Source organism: Spermophilus citellus, assembly GCF_964194105.1.
Source record: "Spermophilus citellus genome assembly, chromosome: 14".
NCBI classification, from domain to species: domain Eukaryota; kingdom Metazoa; phylum Chordata; class Mammalia; order Rodentia; family Sciuridae; genus Spermophilus; species Spermophilus citellus.
The window spans coordinates 68,175,522-68,191,255 of record NC_138194.1 but is presented as its reverse complement, the minus strand read 5'-3'; the positions used below and the strand labels follow the sequence as shown (position 1 = coordinate 68,191,255).

Sequence of the window (15,734 nt, the reverse complement as noted above, 5' to 3'; positions counted from 1 at the left end):
ATGAGAGCTGATTAATTGTTCATATTGATAGTGTAAATACTCCTATCATGGCTGATTTAAGCTACTAATGACTTAACAATTAATTGCCTTCCAAAGTTCCTGAAACTTTTTTTCAACAATCGGGTCTTTTAAGCCAGTATGAGCAGCCAGCCCTAGCACATCACTGGAGAGAGGTCTATTAAGCAGCCTAAGGAGTAACCCTAGGTCACTCTTTCCTTAGCAACTGGCCAGTTACCCCTTTGGTAAAGCAGGGAACTTGAATTAAGCATTGGCAAGAAACTAGGGTTCTTTCAATCCTACTTCCTTCGGCTGTCTTGATCCCTACACTTGCTGTCTACTCTCCAGGGTCCTGCTGTATAAAATGGGCATTCTAAATGCCCAGAGCAAACCAGCCTGCCTTCAGATAAGACTAATTCTCCAAATGCCTCACTGCTGGTATCCATCTGCTACATGGGACTAAGACCACCTATAGCAACACAATGCCTGAACTACACCTGTGCTTTCTAGGGTTCTCTTCAAATACTAAGTCTTGGGTGACCTAGCTACCTTCTAGACTTTGCCTCCAAATTTCCAATTCTACATTAACTCAGGAAAAAGCCCTCTCATTCTGCCTCACTCAAGCTCATTTCCAACACACCTAGTTACCTCAGAGTTCATTTATCTTAAATCTGAATATTTGCTCACTTTCCTAGTTTCAACAAACTTCAGAAGTTCCATAGTCATGATACAGGATGCCCTCTGGTTATAAAATAAGTATGAATGGGATAACAGGGAACACCATTAACAAATATTTTTGTATTAAATGTATAAACAAATCATCTTACTTTATTAATAAACTTTCTCCATAATATTTAATTTTGTGCTGGTGCAGTGAGATGATAAGATCAAAAAGAACATCCAAATGACAGACTTCGTGTGTTAAAGTATTTTCCTTCTCCAGCTATACAGCTGCATTAACATGGACAGTATACCTTTGGGCCATTAATACAAAAAAAAGATAAGCCTCTCCCACACTGGAAAAATTGCTGAGCATCTCTATAGTCAAGAACGACTCTCCTTTTCATTCACCTCCTAAGAAAAAGTGAACATTCATAGGCACAGCAAGAATGTTAAGGCTAAGCCTTGGTAAATTTCAAATTTAAATACGATTCAGCTGTGGGACATGCACTTTATATATTCTGTCGAGAAAAGAAGGCTGTCTGCTCTGCCAGCTGTTTTCTGTTTGATCAGTGTTGAAACTACAGGAATAAAATGTATAATATAGTAGTAATTATTTAATCTCTAGTAATTTGAAGGCTCTTACCTGTACATTTGTAATCAGAGGCTACCCCTTTAAGCACAGCATCAAAAATGGATATTTCCACTCGCTGCTTTCTGTGGTGACAACTCAGAAGCAAGGAAGGCTGGGACACAATAAAGTACAAAAATGGTTCTAGTTGTAAGTCACCAGTTCCTCTTCGACCAGGCTGCCGGACAATAGTTATGCCAAGTGCTTGTCTTGCAGATGATCTCGTGGATGCATGAAGACTTTCAAGAGAGAGAACCCCTATTTTTTTTCCTGAAGTTAAAGAAGTGCTACTGCTTAAGAGATCTTCTGCTGTCACCATGGAAATACATGCCTGGTTGGGCTTAGCAACATCTGAATCAACTTCTGAAAGATTTAATGAACTCTTGCCTGTTTTTTCATCTTCCTTCTGTTCTTGTGATTTTGATTTGGGCAAGGCTGTACAGGAATAGGTCATTAGTGAGATTCTACTTGCTGTAATAAATACATCAAAAGGAATAAAATTTAGATTTTTTACAATTGATGACTGGCGTGAGGGACGGGCAATGCGGTGCTGACTAGCACCACTGTGCTGCTCTATTTGCACTATTCTGATTTTAACACTGTCACTGCCAATTCCACTGTCCTGAGCACCACTGTACCCAGATGAGGTTTCAGCCATGCCTCCATCAAATGTATCCATTTTTTTCTGTTCCTGTTTGGAGATCTGTAAGAAAAAAGAATATATTTCAAACCTGTGAATGTCAAGTGTTATTATATAAACAATGTTATACAAACAAGGGTGTTTAAAAAGGAACTTAAAATTTAAGTCTAATGAAACAGTAATCATAAAAACAAAGTAGGTAGGTAGGTGCCTTCTCAAAAAGAAATTCACCATAGAATGCTAAGGAAATACTTGAGAAAAAGCATTAAATGTGCATTCCCTTCATTAAAATAAACTTTTAAGTACCAGATTATCTTATTTAGGTTTAATACAATCTAGCAGATATTTTTAAAAACACCTCTTCAAATAATGATTTTAGTATTCTTTGTAATGATTTTCCAAGTAATACATTGTTTCCAAATCATATTTAATGTTGGTTGAGATGATATTTTATGTAGACATAGATTATATTATGTTCTTTACCCTTGTTATAAAAGTGATTTATAGGTTTTTGCACAGTGAGGAATGGAGAAGAAAATCAGTAATCCTAAATTATGAAAGACAAAGAAAAGTAAATAAAATTAATGCACACTATTTAAAAAGATGTTTATTTTTCTTTGTATAATAAGACTTGGCCCAAGGGTAAATGTAGGTGATCAAATAAAGTCAAAGTCAGAAAATAAGTAATTAAAGCCTCTCAGGGTAGATTTTTCCTTTGTGCAATAAAGGTCATTAGTTCCCCAAATTGTCCACGCATGAATCCGAAGAAGAAAACCAGGAACAACTTGGTGGCAGCAGAGGTTATGATCACATTGTCAGCATGACTTTTCTTCCTCTTTTGTATGTCTTCCAACCATCTATTCAGCAACTAGATTTTTCATTTACTTTTCTTTGAAATAAAATAGAATTATCAATGTAACTATGGAAAATCCATAAGAATAAGAGAAAAAGCAAAATCGTCTTACTCCTATTTTGTCAGCAAATATAACCAACGATATTATGGAGCATACTTCTTGTAATCTTTTTTCCTCATTTGCATAGATTTCCTCCATCTACACTACTCTGTGGTTATGATCATACTGTAGAGACAAATTTTCACCCTACTTTTTAACATGCTATTATACTCTGCATAAATAGAGCTTTTAAAAGCCTGCATAATATTTTATTTAGTGTTAGGAATAATTTGTGCAAGCATTTCCATATAATTGATATTCAAGTTTCTAATTTTTGCCAACAAACATCTATGACAAACATGTAGTTGTATTTCTTTACAACAGGCTCCCAGAAATGGAATTACTATGTAAATGACATGAATAATGTAAAAGTTACTGCTTAACAGATCTATTATCTTTCCATAAAGGCTGCACTAATTTACATTACTATTAGCAATAGAAAATTATCTCCCAAAGTACTGGATATTACTTATCAGTTTTTAGACTCTTCCTTAATCTGGTTGGGAAAAAAGAGTATAATTTGTCCATGCTACAAGTTATTGTAAGTTGCTTGTCAAGCACTGATTGTGGAAATATTCAAGGACTAATAAACAATTAAAGAGAATGATACAATAGTTATTAAAACTTTTCAAATAATATTAATTGATTTCATAGTTGTAAAGGAAGACATATTGTGAAAAAAATATGCTATCTGAAACAAAACAACTTGTCCCTGGCTCTTGGAAGACACCATGTTCTTTTAAATCATTCTACTCTGCTGTACTCCTGCCTGGAGTTTGCCATAGCTAGCAAAAATTTGCTTGTCCATCAAAATTAACAAAATTTGTCTGAGAATTATTTATTTACTCTTTGTTCTCTTGATGAGATTAGTACTTCACTCATACTTCCATTATGAGTGAGGATGGGTATATTCTACTAAAATGTTCTGTGGTGTTAATATCAGACAAGGTTACATGAATATAGTATAGGACCATATAACATTTTGGTCAATGATGAATGCATATACTATGGTGGTCCCATGAGATTACAATAAAGCTGAAAAATTCCTATTGCCTGGTTTCTCTGTAATCCTAATGTCATGAGAGCAATGCATTACCCATGTGTTTGTGGTGATGCTGGTGTAAATAAAACTACTGCACTGCCAGTCATAGAAAAATACAGGACATCGGCTATTTGGGCAGCTGAGGCAGGAGAATCATGAAACTGAGGCCAGTTGAGAAACTTAGTAAGACCCTGTCTCAAAATGAAAAGTCTGGGTATGAAGTTTAATAATAAAGTGCTGGAATATCATGTGTGAGGCCCTGGGTTCAATACCCAATTCCAAAAAAATAATAATACATATAATCGCACACAGAATATAGTTGATAAGAAATTACTGGTTGTGATTCCAACATGGCGGCGGGCGCAGAGAGATCAAGTCTCTGACCTCTTCAGCTGTGCAGGCATAGGGAGTCGTAAACAACCTAAATCTGTTTGCTCAGGATCACTAGGCAATGCTCAGCTGACATGGATCTGGGGCGAACAGTCTGGGCCTCTCAGAACACACTCTGAGCCCGGATCGGCTGAATTCAAGCTCCCGTTCGCCTGCTTCCCGAAGACAAACAGCTATGACTCAGCACTAATCCATCCAGCTGAAACAACTGGTCAGCCCTTCTCATCCTACGGAGGTAAATGCCTACCGAGCCTTCATAGGTAGTGGCCACAGGTTTGAAACGGGGCTTGGGAGAGACAGTAAGGACCCACCCATTGAATTGGTTGTCCGGCAAAGGGAAACGAACTGTCGCCATTTGCAAGAGATACCACCATGGCAGAGAACTGACGTCATCAGACTGCGGCGGAGGAGATAATTTCATTGAAACCTGCCGCTACAGGTGTGTAATTCCCTAGCTTTCCCTCTCCACACATCGGGGAAACCTTAAGGGCCCCTCCCAGCTCTCCCGTAAGGGCCCCTCCCAGCTCTCCCGTGAGCACGATAGCCAGACCCAGGGAATCAGAGGTGGAGCGGGACCCGCGGCGCAGAACTACCGCTCCCATCAGGGCTGACAGCTGAGGTCTCTTGCACCAGCTACCGGAGGAGTGGCTACTGGAGGGCAAGTAAAATTCGCCGAGGATTCTCAGCCCCAAGCTCTACAAACTTAGGGTCTGAGGGAATGGCAAACTGGAAGAGTGTGCCCTGTCGTTCATGAAAACAGGGCTCCCGGGAGCAGCAGACCTGGCGTGTAGCCAGTATTGTGGTGACCGGCACCAGTGAGAGGGGCATGGCTAGAGGAAAAGTGGGAAGTGACTAGACACAAGAGGAGGCCCTAGACACTCAGGATTGGAGACTCGCCCAGTCTGGGAGGAGCTGCTGCACAGTGATTGGTTCCCGCATATTGACAGGAGAAACTTGGCCTGGTGGGCACAGCGCCACCTACTGGAATAGAAGTTAATCAAACTCTAAGACTGCATTTATTAGTTTTTTTTTTCTTTTTTTCTTTACTCTTTTTTTTTAAATTTTTTTATTGATTATTTAAAGCATTACATAGCTCATGATATATCATCTTTCATACATTTGACTCAAATTGTGTTTTGATTTGGGTTTTTCTTTCATTTTCATTTTTCTTTCTTGTTGTTTTTTTAAATTTTTTTTTACAATTTTTTTTTAATTTTTTTTCTTCTAATTTTAATTTTAATTTTTTTACTATTTTTTTTAAATTTTTTTCTTTTTTTATTTCCTATTTTTTTCTTCTTTTGTCTTTTCATTTCTTTTCAATTATCTTATCCCCCCTTCCTTGAATTCTACCTGCTTACTCACATTCTCTTTAGTGACTTCTTCCCTTCCCTTCTAATAGGTTTCCTCCCAAGCATCTAATAAATTTATAGGAGTAAACAGTAACTCAGCAGTCAAACAGAACAAGAAGTAACATGAGCAGCTTCAAAAAGCAAGGAAGAAAAGGAGTACAAACAATGCAGGACAGCCTAAATATTCAGGAGGACCTAGAGTCATCAGAAAAAATGGTCATAAAAAGAACTCAAGGAACACCTTAGACAGATGGAATGGAACCTTAAAGAGGATACAAGACAGCAAATTCAAGTAGCGAAAGAACACATTGAGAATGAATTATATAAACAGATAAAAGAAGAAGTTAAGCATCTTTATCAGGAGATAGAGATTATAAAAAATAAACAATAATTCTAGAAATGAAGGAAATGATAAACCAAATTAAAAACTCAATTGAGAGTATCACTAACAGAGTGGAGCAAGTAGAAGCCAGAACGTCAGATAATGAAGACAAAATATATCATCTTCAAAAGAGTCTAGCCAACTCAGAAAGGCTGGTTAAAAAATCACGAGAAAAACATCCAAGAGTTATGGGATAACATAAAAAAACCAAACTTACGAGTCATCGGGATAGAAGAAGGTACAGAGATTCAAACCAAGGGAATGAGTAACCTGCTGAATGAAATAATTACAGAAAACTTTCCAGTAATAAAAAAGGAAACGGATATACAAATTGAAGATGCATGCAGGACACCGAGCACACAAAATCACAGTAGACCAACGCCAAGACACATTGTTATGAAGATATCCAATATACAGAACAAAGAGAAAATATTAAAAGCTACTAGAGAAAGGAGACAGATTACATTCAGGGGTAAACGAATAAGGATAACAACGGATTTTTCATCACAGACACTGAAAGCAAGAAGGTCATGGAACAATGTATTTCAAACACTGAAAGACAATGGATGCCAACCAAGAATTCTGTATCCAGCAACATTAAGCTTCAGATATGACAAAGAAATAAAAATCTTTCGTGATAAACAAAAGTTAAAAGAATTTGCAGCCAGAAAACCAGCATTGCAAAGCATTTTGAGCAAAACACTACACGAGGAAGAAATGAAAAACAATAACCAAAACCATCAGTAGGAAGTGCCTCGGTAAAGACAGAGGGCGAGGCGAAAGATAATCATGGAGAAACTAAATTTTTTTAAAAAAGGATAAATAATCAAACATGGCAGGAAGTACAAACCATATATCAATAGTAACTATGAATGTTAATGGCTTAAACTCTCCAATAAAGCGACATAGGCTGGTATCATGGATTAAAAAAACAAATCCAACAATATGCTGCCTCCAGGAGACACATCTGATTGGAAAAGACATACACAGGCTGAAGGTGAAAGGATGGGAAAAAATATATCATGCACACGGTCCTCGTAAGCAAGCAGGGGTGGCCATCCTCATATCGAATAAAATCGACTTCAAGACTAAGTTAATCAAAAGGGATAAAGAAGGACATTATATACTGTTAAAAGGAACCATTCACCAACAAGACATAACAATTATCAATATTTATGCACCAAATAATGGTGCTGCAACATTCATAAAACAAATTCTCCTCAAGTTCAAGAATCAAATAGACCACAACACAATAATTATGGGTGACTTCAACACACCTCTCTCACCATTGGACAGATCCTCCAAACAAAAGTTGAATAAAGAAACTATAGAACTCAATATCACAATCAATAACATAGACTTAACTGACATATATAGAATATATCAACCATCATCAAATGGATATACTTTTTTCTCAGCAGCACATGGATCCTTCTCAAAAATAGAACATATATTATGCCATAGGGCAACCCTCAGTAAATATAAAGGGGTGGAGATAATACCATGCATTTTATCTGATCATAATGGAATGAAACTGGAAAGCAATGATAAAAGAAGGAAGGAAAAATCCTACATCACATGGAAAATGAACAATATGTTACTGAATGATCAAGGGGTTACAGAAGACATAAAGGAGGAAATCAAAAAATTCTTAGAGATAAATGAAAATACAGACACAACATATCGGAATCTATGGGACACAATGAAAGCAGTTTTAAGAGGGAAATTCATCGCCTGGTGGTCATTCCTCAAAAAAGAAAAAACCAACAAATAAATGAGCTCACACTTCATCTCAAAGCCCTAGAAAAGGAAGAGCAAAACAACAGCAAATGTAGCAGAAGGCAAGAAATAATTAAAATCAGAGCGGAAATCAATGAAATTGAAACAAAAGAAACTATTGAAAAAATTAACAAAACTAAAAGTTGGTTCTTCGAAAAAATAAATAAGATCGACAGACCTTCAGCCATGCTAACGAAGAGAAGAAGAGAGAGAACTCAAATTACTAACATACGGGATGAAAAAGGCAATATCACAACAGATGCTACAGAAATACAGAAGACAATTAGAAATTATTTTGAAAACCTATATTCCAATAAAATAGAAGATAGTGAAGACATCGATAAATTTCTTAAGTCATATGATTTGCCCAGACTGAGTCAGGAGGATACACACAATTTGAACAGACCAATATCAATGGATGAAATTGAAGAAGCCATCAAAAGACTACCAACCAAGAAAAGCCCAGGACCGGATGGGTATACAGCGGAGTTTTACAAAACCTTTAAAGAAGAATTAATACCAATACTTTTCAAGTTATTTCAGGAAATAGAAAAGGAGGGAGCTCTTCCAAATTCATTCTATGAGGCCAACATCACCCTGATTCTGAAACCAGACAAAGACACCTCAAAGAAAGAAAACTACAGACCAATATCTCTAATGAACCTAGATGCAAAAATCCTCAATAAAATTCTGGCCAATCGAATACAAAAACACATCAAAAAAATTGTGCACCATGATCAAGTAGGATTCATCCCTGGGATGCAAGGATGGTTCAATATACGGAAATCAATAAATGTTATTCACCACATCAATAGACTTAAAGATAAGAACCATATGATCATCTCGATAGACGCAGAGAAAGCATTCGACAAAGTACAGCATCCCTTTATGTTCAAAACATTAGAAAAACTAGGGATAACAGGAACTTACCTTGACATTGTAAAAGCTATTTATGCTAAGCCTCAGGCTAGCATCATTCTGAATGGACAAAAGTTAAAGGCATTCCCTCTAAAATCTGGAACAAGACAGGGATGCCCTCTATTACCACTTCTATTCAATATAGTTCTCGAAACACTGGCCAGAGCAATTAGACAGACGAAAGAAATTAAAGGCATAAAAATTGGAAAAGAAGAACTTAAATTATCACTATTTGCAGATGACATGATCCTATACCTAGAAGACCCAAAAGGGTCTACAAAGAAAGTACTAGAACTAATAAATGAATCCAGCAAAGTGGCAGGATATAAAATCAACACGCATAAATCAAAGGCATTTCTGTATATCAGCAACAAAACTTCTGAAACGGAAATGAGGAAAAACACTCCATTCACAATATCCTCAAAAAAAAAATAAAATACTTGGGAATCAACCTAACAAAAGAGGTGAAAGATTTATACAATGAAAACTACAGAACCCTAAAGAGAGAAGTAGAAGAAGATCTTACAAGATGGAAAAATATACCGTGTTCATGGATAGGCAGAACTAACATCATCAAAATGGCGATATTACCAAAAGTTCTCTATAGGTTTAATGCAATGCCAATCAAAATCCCAACGGCATTTCTTGTAGAAATAGATAAAGCAATCATGAAATTCATATGGAAAAATAAAAGACCCAGAATAGGAAAAGCAATTCTAAACAGGAAGTGTGAATCAGGCGGTATAGCGATACCAGATTTCAAACTATATTACAGAGCAATAGTGACAAAAACAGCATGGTACTGGTACCAAAACAGGCGGGTGGACCAATGGTATAGAATAGAGGTCACAGAGACTAATCCACAAAGTTACAACTATCTTATATTTGATAAAGGGGCTAAAAGCATGCAATGGAGGAAGGATAGCATCTTCAACAAGTGGTGTTGGGAAAACTGGAAATCCATATGCAACAAAATGAAACTGAATCACTTTCTCTCGCCATGCACACAAGTTAACTCAAAATGGATCAAGGAGCTTGATATCACATCAGAGACTCTGCGTCTGATAGAAGAAAAAGTTGGCTCCGATCTACATATTGTGGGGTCGGGCTCCAAATTCCTTAATAGGACACCCATAGCACAAGAGTTAATAACAAGAATCAACAAATGGGACTTACTTAAACTAAAAAGTTTTTTCTCAGCAAGAGAAACAATAAGGGAGGTAAATAGGGAGCCTACATCCTGGGAACAAATTTTTACTCCTCACACTTCAGATAGAGCCCTAATATCCAGAGTATACAAAGAACTCAACAAATTAGACAATAAGATAACAAATAACCCAATCAACAAATGGGCCAAGGACCTGAACAGACACTTCTCAGAGGAGGATATACAATCAATCAACAAGTACATGAAAAAATGCTCACCATCTCTAGCAGTCAGAGAAATGCAAATCAAAACCACCCTAAGATACCATCTCACTCCAGTAAGATTGGCAGTCACTATGAAGTCAAACAACAAGAAGTGCTGGCGAGGATGTGGAGAAAAGGGTACACTTGTACATTGCTGGTGGGACTGCAAATTGGTGCAGCCAATTTGGAAAGCAGTTTGGAGATTCCTGGGAAAGCTGGGAATGGAACCACCATTTGACCCTGCTATTGCCCTTCTCGGACTATTCCCTGAAGACCTTAAAAGAGCACGCTACAGGGATACTGCCACATCGATGTTCATAGCAGCACAATTCACAATAGCTAGACTGTGGAACCAACCCAGATGCCCTTCAATAGATGAATGGATAAAGAAAAATGTGGCATCTATACACAATGGAGTACTATGCAGCAATAAAAAATGACAAAATCATAGAATTTGCAGGGAAATGGATGGCACTAGAGCAGATTATGCTTAGTGAAACTAGCCAATCCCTAAAAAACAAATACCAAATGTCTTATTTGATATAATGAGAGCAACTATGAACAGAGCAGGGAGGAAGTGTAGGAAGAAAAGATTAACATTAAACAGAGACATGAGATGGGAGGGAAAGGGAGAGAAAAGGGAAATTGCATGGAAATGAAGGGAGACCCTCATTGCTATACAAAATTACATATAAGAGGTTGTGAGGGGAATGGGAAAATAAACAAGGAGAGAAATGAATTACAGTAGATGGGGTAGAGAGAGAAGATGGGAGGGGAGGGGAGGGGGGATAGTAGGGGACAGGAAAGGTAGCAGAATACAACAATTACTAATAGGGCATTATGTAAAATTGTGGATGTGAAACCGACGTGATTCTGCAATCTGCATTTGGGGTAAAATTGGGGGTTCATAACCCACTTCAATCTAATGTATGAAATATGATATGTCAAGAGCTTTGTAATGTTGTGAACAACCAATAAAATATATATATATATATATATAAATTACTGGTTGTATCTTTACTATAGTATACTTTTTAATCATTATTTTTGCATATATGTTGACTTATAAAAGTTACTATCATGTTAAGTGAAATAACTGAAACTCAGAAGGTTAAGAGTACTATGTTTTCTCTCATATGAGGAAGCTAGAGAATAAAAAGTAAAACAAAGGTGGGGGTAGAGCTCTTAAAACTCAAAGAGAGATCAATGGAAGAAGGAGACCAAGCGATGGGAGGGAGAGGTGGCGAAGGATGGGGGAGTGATATTTCACAAATTATACTGTTATATTATGTGCCTGTACAAATATGTAACAATAAATCCCATCAATATGTACAACTATAATGCACCAATAAAAAATGTGGAAATAAAAATTTACTGTAAACCAGCATGCCATGTTACACCTACAGCAGCCTCCTATATCTCTCTTCTTCTTCTTTTTTTTTTTTTTTTTTGGAGGGACTGGTTCTTTATTTCAAAAAGACACTTGTTAATATTCAGTATCAAAACAGTTGCACTATTGTTTGTCTTTCTCCCAACTGGCCCCAAAGAGACCACAACAAAGGAGAATACATTTTAAGCCAATAAGCTGCAGGATGTACACCTAACAGACCTCATGAAACCTCACCTAAAAAAGTGGGGATTGGGCTGGTAAAGAAACTTTGAAAGATCAGCACACTGCCAGCCCAGACTGCAGGACTCTCACAGCCAGACGAGGTGGCCAGGTACCCCACCCCAAAGATGCAGTTTCAAAATAATATAAAATTTAAAAAGTTGGGGGCTGGGGATGTAGCTCAGTTGGTAGAGTGCTTGCCTTGCATGCACAAGGCCCTGGGTTCAATCCCCAGCACCACAACCAAAAAAAAAAAAAAAAAAAAATTAAAAAGTTGTGTACATAAGCTATTCAAGATTCTCCAGCACTGACTGATACAAAGCACAATGAGATGGCACTTTTAGATTCAGCAGCTTCAGACCCAGAAAAGGGTGATGAGATGAGTTCATATGGCTAAATCAGTGGCCAAAACATAATTTTCTTTCTTTCTTTCTTTTTTTTCAAGCAAGCAGGAGAGCAATTAAGTGGTCACGCAAGATTAAGGGGCCCATGATCCATTCTGTGAACACCTGGGAAGTGGGTAGAGATGGGAGAAAAATTTGGTCTCAGGGCTAAGAATATGGCTCAGTGGTAGAGCATTTCCCGAACAAGCACGAGGCCCTGGGTTCAATCCCCAGCACCAGAAAAACAAAAAGTCTCAGAGGTCTCACCATGTTAATTTGGTCATTTCTGATGAAAAAAAGTAAAAAATAAGAATACAGTTGTCTAAAGATACCTTAAAGCTAAAAATAAAACAAAACCTGAATAGCAAGGTTTTTGTTTTTTGGCTAACTCCTCTTGGAATTACCTTTCTGTTTTGGCTAGTACTTTGCACAGAGCAATGAGGTTTGCCATAGTAGAGTCTTTCCCTGGGCTCTGTTTGGCTCTCAGTAAGGCAGGCCCATTCCTCTTTTCCTCCTCTATGGAGAGGGCAATAGGGATTAGGCTGGAAAGTTACCTTCCAAAAGTGAGAAGGGAATTAGATTGCTGCTTCAGAGCTCTGAAATTATTTGGAATGTTTTACAAATGGTTACTCTAACAACAAAAAAAGTAATTACAAAATGTGTACATAATGGGGCTGGGGATGTGGCTCAAGCGGTAGCGTGCTTGCCTGGCATGTGTGCGGCCTGGGTTCGATCCTCAGCACCACATACCAACAAAGATGTTGTGTCCGCCGAGAACTAAAAAATAAATATTAAAAAATTCTCTCTCTCTCTCTCTCTCTCTCTCTCTCTCTCTCTCTCTCTCTCCCCTCACTCTCTCTTTAAAAAAAAAAAAATGTGTACATAACATGCTTTTAAAGACACTTTGCGTTGTGCTCACATTCCCTTAAATGCTGTTCCCAAAGGTGCTCAGCCTCTAGCCCACCTGGAATCTCTGGGAAGAAGCAGAGACAGTTTGGTAAAAAAGACAAGGGGGTAGGGGGTCGCGGGGGTGTTGAAAGGAGAAAGCAGCCTTCCAGTTAAAGATCAGCCCTCAGTTTCAAGGTCAGCTTCGGGCTGGCTGGCCTAAGGCAGAATCAGGGTCAGAGGGAGGAGCAGCAGCAGGGCGGGACTGGGGAGCTCTACATCTCATTCAGGTCAAGCAGAGTCTGGTCCAGCATCCTTTGCATACAGAGGTGCTCCTCTTTGGTGCATTTCAGCTTATCTTCCAAATCATCAATTGTCTTTTCCAGTTTGGGTATCGATCTCTCGGCAAACTCAGGGCAAACTCAGCGCGGGTCTCTGCCTCCTAGAGTTTATCAGTGAGAATCTTTATTTCTTCCCCATATTTGTCTTCTTTTTGAGAGTACTTTTCTTCAGCAGCATTCAGACACTTCATGTTCTGGTTCATCAGTCTGATCTGCTCATCCATCTCTCGGCAACGGGACTCTCTGCCAGCTCAGCTCCTTCCTCTGTGCGTTCCAAGCCTCCTTCAATAATCACTAACTTAGGAGCCACCTCTTCATACTTCCTATCTGCTTTTTCTGCAATGTGCTTAGCTTCTTTGAGTTGGATTTCCTGGAGTTCCATCTTTTCTTCATCTTTTAGGGCCCGGTTTTCAATAACCTTCATACCTCTCTCACTCTCATCAGCAGCTTTTTCTGCTTCCTCCAGCTTTTGCAGGGCAGTAGCAAGGCGCTCCTGAGCAAGGTCCAGCTCCTCTTCAACCAGTTGGATCCTTTGGTTCAAGGAGGCTACCTCAGCCTCAGCCTGTTCCCGGGCCCGCCTTTCTGCCACAACTTCCAGCTGGAGGCGCTCAGCCCTCTCCTCAGCATCATCCGCTTGCTGCTGCAGAACCTGGATCTTGTGCTTCACCACCTCGAAGGTGGTGATCCCGGCCATGGTGCCCACCCAGGGGCTTCTCGTTATCTGCCTTCTGCCTCCTCTCGGCGCTGCAGCCGCTTCTCACCCTATATCTCTCTTCTTGATTGCATTGTTTTTTCTTGTGCTTGAGTTTTAATCTCATGTTGTTTTGTACAACATGGCCCAAAGATAACAAGATATACACCCCCAACACACACACACACACACACACACACACACGCCTAAGTGTGGAGTAGGCTCGCTAGATAGATCATCTAGGTTTGTGTAAGAACACTTTACAATGTTCTTATGATTAGGAAATCACCTAAAAGCATGTTTGTCCCACCATCAAGTGATGCATGACTATGTATAGGCTTTGGAGTCAGACCTGGAGATCAAGCGCAAGATGACTTTGGGAAACCTACAAACCTTTCTAAAGCTACATACTCATATCTATAAAATGAGAAATAGCAATTCCTCATAATGTTATTATGAGAATTTGACAAAGCAGTGTGCGTAAAAAAAAAAAAAAAGGCCAGCACAGTGCTGGCATGCAGTAAATACCCAGTACCAGGTAGCTATCATGTTTATGTCTTCTACTAGGTGAAGAACTGCTGAAAGAATGGGCCAAGTCATTCCATGGATCACTAAGGAGCAGGGCAGTACCTGGAACATTGGAAAAGATATATAAATATCTGATGGGATGTTTGTTTCTGATATAATATTAAATGAAAAAATACTTGGTGGTACACACTATAATCCCAGAAGCTCAGGGGGCTGAGGCAGGATGATTGTGTGTTCAAAACCAATCTCAGCAACTAAGTGAAGCCCTAAGTAACTTAGCGAGACCCTGTCTCTAAATAAAAAATATAAAAAGGGCTGGGGATGTGGCTTAGTGGCTAAGCTCTGCTGGGCTCAATCTCCTGCTATCAAAAAGATTTTAAAAAATAAAATAAATTAATAAAAAAATACTTCCCATCAAACTAGAGTTGATTGTTAAGATATAAGTATATATGGATGAAGATTTCCCTATACTTTATAAGGTCTGTCCCAGATGTAGGGGTCTTTCCTGCTCTGTACCCTCTACTTTGTGGGCTGAACTTCAGGCTATCCTCTTAGTCTCTGCTATGTCCTCATTCTCATATTGGGACTTTAACAGGCACCTTCCAGGTGCTACTAGTCTTTCCTACTTCTGCCTAGTAAAACAACTTTTTATAGCACTTTTCACAGTGTATTCTGTCTCAGAGATTTTAAGCAACTGAAGATAAAAAGATGCTACTAAGTATGTTTATAATTTGCCACATGTTGTTAGCAAGATACATACATCTTCTTTACTGTTATAATCTTTTGAGAGTATTGTTATCCCCATTTTAAAGCTGAGGAAATGAGGCTTGGGGAGATTAATCAACAGGTCCAAGGTGAGGCAGCTAGCAGGCTGTGGTATGTGGAAACACCATGTTAGCATCCTCGGAACACACCACACTTTTTTTCACACAGAAAAGCTTAATAACTACAGGCTGACTTAATATATGAATAAACAGTTTTAATTATAAAATTCAGTAAAGTAAAAATAAAGTCACTGGTTTTTGAGACAACAGCTCAATTTTAAAGCTTTGTTATCCTATTATAAAAATTTCAAATATATGTCCAAATCCACTGTCAACTAGAAATTCTCAAATAACAAGTGAAAAAGTAATAAAATCAAGCACT

At 38.3% G+C, this 15,734-nt stretch overlaps 1 protein-coding gene and 1 pseudogene across 7 annotated transcripts in view; both read right to left on the bottom strand.

Moving 5' to 3' along the window:
• Positions 1 to 15,734, bottom strand: part of VPS13B (vacuolar protein sorting 13 homolog B) — a 753,213-nt gene that overhangs the window by 219,727 nt on the left and 517,752 nt on the right. For all 6 annotated transcript variants that reach the window (XM_081265607.1, XM_081265606.1, XM_081265609.1 and 3 more), the window contains one exon: positions 1,304 to 1,991. In XM_081265607.1, the coding sequence (XP_081121733.1) occupies positions 1,304 to 1,991 (688 nt within the window). The remainder of the gene's footprint in view (positions 1 to 1,303; positions 1,992 to 15,734) is intronic.
• Positions 13,304 to 14,078, bottom strand: LOC308633453 (annotated as a pseudogene). Its single transcript has one exon. The product of its transcript is annotated as an uncharacterized misc_RNA (transcript).